Source organism: Stegastes partitus, unplaced genomic scaffold (genome assembly GCF_000690725.1).
Source record: "Stegastes partitus isolate 25-593 unplaced genomic scaffold, Stegastes_partitus-1.0.2 Scaffold1683, whole genome shotgun sequence".
In the NCBI taxonomy this organism is placed as follows: Eukaryota; Metazoa; Chordata; class Actinopteri; family Pomacentridae; genus Stegastes; species Stegastes partitus.
The window spans coordinates 73,429-81,907 of NW_007579414.1; the positions used below are offsets into that span (position 1 = coordinate 73,429).

Consider the following 8,479-nt stretch of genomic DNA (forward strand, 5'->3'; position numbering starts at 1 on the left):
AATAAACTCAGAGGAAGAAGTTCTAAACAGCTGGAAGCCACACACTAAAGTTTATACGGCACTCACTGTAAAACCTTTTCAACCCTGGAGTGTCATTAATGGATATAAGAGGATGATTTTTTCTTTATGTGACTTTTGTTTTTTCAGGTTTCAGATTTAGGCTGTAAATCAAAGCAGTTTCTCAAACACCGAGGGTACAATAAAAAATAAATAAAAAAATAAAAAATAAATATCACTCTGGCTCACTCCTGATTGGTCAGAGGCCATGGCGACTGTGTTGTGATGCAGCCTGACCTTTGTTGATTGGCTGGTTGAAGTCATGTGATTCATTTTTGAAGGAAGTTACCATATATGGCTCCTTGCCAGATAAAGGGTTAAGACTTTGTCAAAAATTGGATTATATTTATTATTCTGTGCAGTTTAACAACATTATAATGCAATAATTAAGAAAAAACTAAGATGAATTTCTCGATTTTAAAAAAAGATTTTAAAAAAATAAATAAATAAAACATCAATAAAACCTGGAAGGTACATTTTGTGAGTGTCCAAAGGTGTTACCAATACTTTAAACATTGCTGACACCATATAATATGAATATTTTCTATATGTATTTACTGCTGAAAGTGTTGAATAAACTCAGAGGAAATAGTTCTAAACAGCTGGAAGCGACAAACTAAAGTAACCATTTATACAGCACTCATTGAAATACTTGGAAATTTAAAAAACTGGAGTGTCATTGGTGGACATAAGAGGACATTTTTTCTTCATTTGACTTTTTTTGTTTTGTTTTTAAGTTTCAGATTTAGGCTGTAAATCAAAGTCAAAGCAGCTGCCTGGTATGATTCCTCGCCCACACCGCTGTAAAATAAATAAATAAAAATAATAATAAAAAAATTAAAAAATCCAACTAAGATGTGGATAAATTATTGTAAAGAAACACATTTACTTCCAAATCACCAGTCAGACTTATGACACTTGTGCCGGATGAAGCCAGGTGATTCTGCCATTTTTAAAGCCTGCAGAAAGTTACCACGTATGGTTCCTTACCTGATAAAGGGTTCATGTTTAGTCAAAACCTGGATTATATTTATTATTGTAATGCAATAATTTTTTGAAAAAAGGAAAAAAGAAAGATGAATTTCTTGATTTTTTATTTTTATTTTTTAAATTATTGAAAGCTGGAATCAACATGTAGAGTTTTTAAATGTCCAGAGGTGTTACCGACACTTGTGGAAAAACTGCTGCCACAAATGTTCTAGACGTTTTCTGTTTACATGTTTAATCTGAGGCCACATGTCTCATCTCTGCTGCGTGTAAACACAGCTGGCTCTGATACATGGTGTCGTTTTGGTGAATTATTAAAGATAGCATGACTTTTTAATTTTTCCCTTGATTGATTTATTACATCTGGGCTATTTCATAATGTATACAATGCATGTAACTGTGCATTTGTCTTCAACTACATGCACAGATAACACCTAGGATTAGTGTGGCTGCACACCTCATAAACAAGGAAAGTTTTTCTTCCACAGAATTCTTTGTTTCCTACAAAATCTGGTGCAGGTTTTGGTGATTTTTACAGTTTTACATGTAGAATAAAGTGATTTTGAAGAAATATCACAAACTTAACTTTAGATTTGGTTCATTTTCCTGACAAACCTGTGCATCACATGATTAGTTCAAGGACGGTCAGAAAGCTGCTCTTCTGTTTTTACAGTTTCTGGCTCTCATAATCGGTGGTGTTTTGGTGATTTTACTTAGAAATCTCTGAATATGTACCTTTGATGCACAAACATGAGCTTATAGGGGCCTAATTGACGACTGCCTTCATATTTTTTTAGCGAAAGAAGGATGATTTTTGGTTTCTTTCAGAAATATGGCGGAAAATGTGTCGAACGGTGCATTAGTAGAGCCTTTAAGCCCACATTAAACTGGTTTTGTTGTTTAAACAGGGAATAAATCAGCCAAATGAAGGCAACAGAATTACCAGATGCTTGAGTGGGTTGCTGTGATTTGGACCGAATGTGTGAAGCAACACAAGGATTTAAAACAAACAGGCCACAACTTTTGTTAATCTGACCTGTTAGAGCCTCTGTCTTTATTGCGGTAATATTTTCTTTTAATGGACAATTAAAATGTGGAATAAATGTGAAACTTTATGTTAGAGATGAAATGTTTCTATCCAGCTCGCTAACAGCAAACTAACAACAGGATATGATTTACTAAACTCCGGTTTAACAAAATAAATGCTCACTCAGCGCTCGCTCACTGGTTTATTTTGGACCTTTAAAGCACATTTATGGTGTTTCCCGCCTCCATCCCAATCAGTGAGCCTCAGTATCCTGCACAGAGTGAATCCTGGAACTCTAGACACTCTCATGCAGCCTGTAACTGCCTGTTAATCAGCCACATATGCCATTTACCCTCTTTAATTCTCAATTATATCACTTTTCTATAAGTACCGTGCACTCTTTTCGCCATCTGTGTCTATATCCGAGGCTTTCGTTTGATTTCGACTTCCATTCTGTTCCTGCGATGATACGTTCTCCCAGCGGGAAGCCGGTTCCTTTTCAACTCTTGTCACCTTTTTAGTTTTTTTTTTTCCCCCCCAAACGGTTCCTCAAGGGGAAGGCAGTACAGGAGCGGTTGAGCGGGTGATGCAGTCAACGCTGGAACGTCAACAATTGCCCCATCTGTAGCCGGGTATCTGGCAGCGCTAATCCACAACATAATCAAGCTGTGACAGATGGCGTCGGCGCCGCGGGGATTGGCTCGGCATTGTGTGCATATGAATGGGACATAAATAGAAATGTGGAAACTAATCTGAGTAACAGTTGCCGTGTGGCGGTGTACACAGGTGCACAGGTAGCAGCGTGTCTTCAGTTCGCTATTTAGCCGTAATGTGAAGCAAATGCTGGACAGAATCAACAATGTTGGAACTCCATATCTCACCTCTCTTGGTGTTTTCCAGGAAGCCGTATTTCGGAGGACTGACGAGCCAAACCAGCAGGTCCTTCCTGGGTGTGTCAACGTCCGACACGATGATGTGGTTGGTGGAGAGCTGCACGCGACCACCTTCCTGGACCTAGGCGTGGATTTAAAACAAAAGAAAAAAGAATCATTTCATGGAGCATAGACAAATGAACACGGTCCCGTTAAATCCAAGCTCATTTTACCTCATAAGCTCTGGTTGGAGGTCGTTAAGCGTCGCAAAAGTCTTTGTCATAGTGCCCAGTTGCTAGCTAAAGAGTGCTGCCTCATTGGGTTGTTAAACATGTAAAGACTCCACCTGGTGTCACAACCAGGTATTACAGCTCATCTACAATACCTTAAATACGATAATCCAGTAAAATAGTATCGGATCAGTATTGGTAGATGCTAAATATTAAATGAATGGGATGAGGCTGGAGGAAAGTTACTATACGTCTAACGGAGAAAATAAGATTAATGTTACAAATGTACCTGAACAATTCAAATGTGCTACAGCCCGACTCATGCTTCCTTGTCTTTAGGGTCCATGCAATGCAAATTTTGCTATTTGCCAAAGTCTGTGAAGGTCTACATGTACACCTTTGCAGAAATGTGGCACGAAATTGGTGACCACTTAGACAGTATGTACTGCAAGCATACCAACAGCACGTTTGTTCTCAAAACAAATGCTTGTTCTAGAAAGAGGCTGTGCAGGAAGATTCATCCACACTTTTATAATTCACCATTAAAAGAGTTGTAAGTGCAGTAGTTGCTACAGGACTTTTAGATTTGTACACATATTCCATTTACGGTGACCAGCACAATGCAAAGTTCTTAATTCTCCAGAAGTCTTGTGCTGCATCCATCCACTGTGCTTGGAATTTACGGGAACAATCACGGACACGGTGCAAAAGCCTGATCTGTAACTTGCTGTTATAAAAGAGTAAAGTACCACCCCAAACACAGTGGGAAGTTCAAACTTCTCCAGAAATCCACCCACTGTGCTCGACAAAAAAGTTGTTATGAGCCGATATATCTTGTAAAAGGAGCAACGACAAAGCCAAAAAAGTTGTAATTGAAGTCGTTTGCCACAGGAGGCGTTTGATTTGTAGGAAGGAGGCCAAAAACAGCGAGAAGTTCTCCAGAAATCCTGCGCTTTGACCATCATCTATGCTCGACATTTCAGTTTGAAATCTGTAATGAGCTGCTGCATCCTATAATAAGTGTGTATACACACTAATGTCACTGAATGAGTAGATCTGGTTAATTTAAACCCAACTACAGAAAACATCCTGACTTGACACGTGCATCTGATTCTACTTTTCTCTGACTCTAAAACCTGGGAATCCAAATCCTGGAGAAGTTTGAATTTATATTCTTTCCGTCAGGTTTGTTGAGTTGCTTCTGTTGTCTTAATTTCCCAAAACAAATCAAAGTGTTATCCAGTGCAAATAGCGGAGAAGTCCCACTCTGTGCTGTGTTGTTTTTAGACACTTAGAAATTAAAAGTTTAATTCCACTTTTCTTTGTCTGCAACTGAGGAAGACACCTTGGAGATTTCCCTTCATATCTTTCAGGAGGGGCGGTTCTGCAGAACTAATACAGCGTCGGTTCCCTGAGGTGGCCTCTTCAGCGAACACCAGTCTAACCTTCATTAGTTCTGACGTTGGCACCCCTCCTCCACCAGGTGCTCTCCACAGCTAAGAGCTCCGAGTGTTTCGTTGCCCTCTTTATGACACGTTCCACATTGTCAACTGTCAGAGGAGAAGAATACAGCGGTGGAGAAAAGCTGACGTTTTACTGACCATCCGAGAAAGCGTCCGATTCATTTTTGATAAGCAAGTAAGAAACAGAAGCTCCAACGTTCATCGACGTCAGAGTTCGTCGTGTCTTTGCTGATGTCGTGTTCAAACTGAGGTAACGGTCCGATGTGGTACAAAGCTTTGCTGTCGGCAACAGAAAAGAAGCACTGAGATATTTACGAACCAGGTTGGTGCGGCGCCAACGGACGGGACAGCACATGACGGAGTGCCACGACGCCTTCTGCTTCATTTGTCTCGTTAATGACAGTTTCTGAGTACAGCAGCTGCTTTAAGGAACTCAAAAGAGTATTTTAGGATTTCGGTCTCTTATGAGCGAGCAGGGTAATGGATAGGAAACTGTGTGCAGTCTGTGTTTTGCTGTCTTTGTCGGAAACAATTTTGGCTCAGAGCCGTGGTGGTGAGGGGGATTTCATGGGTTGTGGGGAGCTTTAGGCCGCTTCTCACAACTTTAAATGGCATTTTCAAGGTAAAGGGTGAAGGTTAGAATCGGGTCAAGGACAAATCCTGACCTCTGCATACCTGTGTGCTGGCTGATGCAGACGTTGAAACCGTACAAGCAGATATACAAAAACAGGTATGCGTCGTCAAATTGCCCTTTATGTCTATAACAGAAAGACACACTGGGCTCCTGTGGATGTCTCTGAAAGGCTGTGACTTTGCACTTTTTGTGGTACTACAGCAGCAGCTTACAGATCTGACTGCAGCACCCCGTCGGTGTGATTATATCGGAGGTGTGTCGAGCACCGCTGGAGGTCGGAGCACGGGATTTCTGGAGAATTAGGACCCCCCTGCTGTGTCTGGGCTCCACTGATGGAAGGCAGCTACAAATCAAAGCACCTCCTGCAGCAATGACTTCAATTACAACTTTTTTGTAATGACAAACTATAAAGCTGTGGATGACAGTGAATCTTTTTACACAGTCTCTCCTCGTAACAAGTATTTGAGTACCAATGAGCGCGGGCCTGCTCTGCTCCCTAGTTGGAGCTTAAGTCCTGGCTTTTTGAAGCTCATAGCCTAAACTACAAAGACTCTTCATCATACTTTAATGTTCTGTTTGTAAGTAAAATCACCCTCAAACTCTTTGTCTGGTCTGTTTCTGTGACTCTGCACTTAGGTTGCGAGAATTTGTCTTATCTCAGTCGCTGAAGCTTTAGAGGAGTCATAAGTGTCTTTGTGGCCTCCCTCACGAGTCTCTTTCTTGCTTGGTCACTCATTGTTTTCAGCAGATTTACACGTGTCACATATTCCTTTCATTCCTTCATAATGGATGTAACTGGACTCCACAGGGATATTTAGTGATTTGGAAATTGTCCATCCACCCCCTGATGTATGCTTTTCATTAACCTTTTCTCAGAGCGTCCCTTTGTTCTCATGGTGTAGTTATATCCACAAGTACTGACTCGCCAGTGACCTTCCAGAAACAAGTGTCTTTATACTATATTTACTGAACTCACATGATCTCCTTCTTACTAATTTTGTGACTTTTAGCACCAACAAGCTGCACCTGTGTTTGATAAGGTTCAAAACGGTGTGATATGCAGTCACGTATTTCCTTTGCAGAAATTAGCTTCTACTTCAACACTGAAGAGTCTATTTTTCTAAATTCTTATAAAAAGCCTTTTACAAATTGGCCACAACTGAGTGTTGAAAAGCAAAAAGAGCAAAAAGGAAAAAAAACCCTTCCAACCACTGTTCAGACAACAGTATTTTTTTAGATGTTAGGATCATTTAAAAAACCAGTCCTTTGGTTTTTGTGCTTGTACGAGCCGGATCTCACAAGGTGAACTTACAATGTGACATATTTAAGTGCAGGATTACCTTGATGCCGCTGCGGACGGTAACCGCCGGCGGCTGTCTCGGCGTGGAGGTGATGGTGATGGTGCACATCTGGTTGTCGAGGCGATTGTTGTCTCCGTCGTGGACAACGAAATGGAAGATGTCAGTCACCGGCTGACTCCCCGTCTCCAGTGAAGTGATGTACCTGGAGGAAAAACAGCGGCGGTTGTGTTTATTCTGTGATTAAATCTTTCTGTTGAAAACTAATTCTCCTTTAATGGACACGTAATGATGTGTTTACACGTCGGATTGACGGAGGACTTAAGGAAGGCTTTTGCTTTAGCCCTCCCACCACGATACAGCTGCTAATCTCTAGCAAAGCACTAATAAAATTGAAACCCACACCAGCATAATCTTCTCTAATCCCATTCAATTCTCGTAAAAAAAATAAAAAAATAAAAAAACAATCCCCGGCTCATGCAAACAAGAGCCGGCGCCACGGAGACAAAACTAACACTAGACGATTTGAAGTTCGCCCCCCGGAGATTGCTAATCACGGCCCGCATTATGGAAATAAAGCAGTTAGCATGCGAATATTTATGTTTCATTCCGCTCGCGAGGGGCCTCGCCGCCACTCGCAGGTAATGTCGGAGTTATGCTAATTGGCATCGCTAACGCTGACAGGCTCAGTCATTCGATGTAATGGGGGAATGGAAAAAGGGCTACTGAATTATTTCCACTTAATTCATTTGTTTTCTTACAGGCTTTGTGTCTGCACAGCTCTCGTCTCGTGAAAAGAAACATCAGATTGAAGGAAAACAAAATGACTCGGCGAGCCATTAGCGTCCTCTTCTGCTCGACGCCAAAGGGGGTAAAACGATCTGGAGCCGCAATCAGAGAAATTGATCACGAACGCGACTGCACTGCAGCGCGAAGAAATCCTCGACGCCCTTTTATCTTTCACAAAGTGGAATCAACACCACTTTTTTTTACGTTATTAGAGGCTCTCAAGCACTTTGGCTAACCAAGAACACATAGCTCTTGTCATGCAAAACATCTCTTGACTTTAGCATAAGAGGTTTTTATATTTTAATGGTTCTACAGTCGTCTGCAGAGTCTTAATATTAGAACTTCTTTTAAAACACGCCTGCAGGTTGGGTTTTTTTTCTTCTTCTTTTTAACATCTTGCTTCCCGTATTCCTAAAAAAAAGCTGCCACCATGAGGGAGCCGTTACCAGAACTTTTATTTTTATTGCAGACTCCCGTAGACCCTCCTGAGCTTTATTGCCAACGTGGTGACGAGTTTTAAGGGTTTTTGAAAGTCGTTTTTTGGTTAATAGCTGCAGGTCTTGTGCCGATATTAGGTTTTTTATAGGCCTCCAAAGCAGCATTTAAACTGAAGTTCTGCAAGCAGGTATGTGATTTTGAGCAATTTTGTAATGTTTTTTTTATTTGAGAGACTCTTGCCTTTGAAGCTGAATAATGTAGTTCACAAATCACAGTAGGATTTTTTTTTTTTTTTAGGGGTTTGATATGCACAAAAGAAGAAGAAGAAAATGATGATAGTGACCACAGGTTTGAAGAGTTTTAACCCTCTAAGTTTGTTCAGATGTTGCTGCTCCTACCTGATCCGGCTCTTGCTGACGTCCTCCATGGTGAAGGACGAATATTCCCTCAGCTCCTGGTGCTCCTGCTGCGACTGGCTCCGGGTCAGGATGCCGTACATCGGCACCGACACCAGCTGGATCCGGATCTGGTCGTCTGGAGACGTGTCATCCTGATTTACGAGACAGATTTGTGCATAAATAAAAACCACAAGCCTAACCTAGAGTTTCCCTTTTAATGCAATGCCATAAAATGGTGAAAAATGTCATAAAAAATGATGAAAAATGTCGTGACAATGGTGAAAAA

The 8,479-nt window shown here is 41.0% G+C and overlaps 1 protein-coding gene across 1 annotated transcript in view; it reads right to left on the reverse strand.

Moving 5' to 3' along the window:
• The window catches only part of LOC103372019 (extracellular matrix protein FRAS1-like), a 157,257-nt gene that overhangs the window by 71,004 nt on the left and 77,774 nt on the right, over window positions 1-8,479 (reverse strand). Inside the window, exons 20-22 of the mRNA XM_008301532.1 lie at window positions 8,194-8,345; window positions 6,611-6,773; window positions 2,953-3,085 (exon numbers count right to left, since the gene is read on the reverse strand). Of these exons, the coding sequence (XP_008299754.1) occupies window positions 2,953-3,085; window positions 6,611-6,773; window positions 8,194-8,345 (448 nt within the window). The remainder of the gene's footprint in view (window positions 1-2,952; window positions 3,086-6,610; window positions 6,774-8,193; window positions 8,346-8,479) is intronic.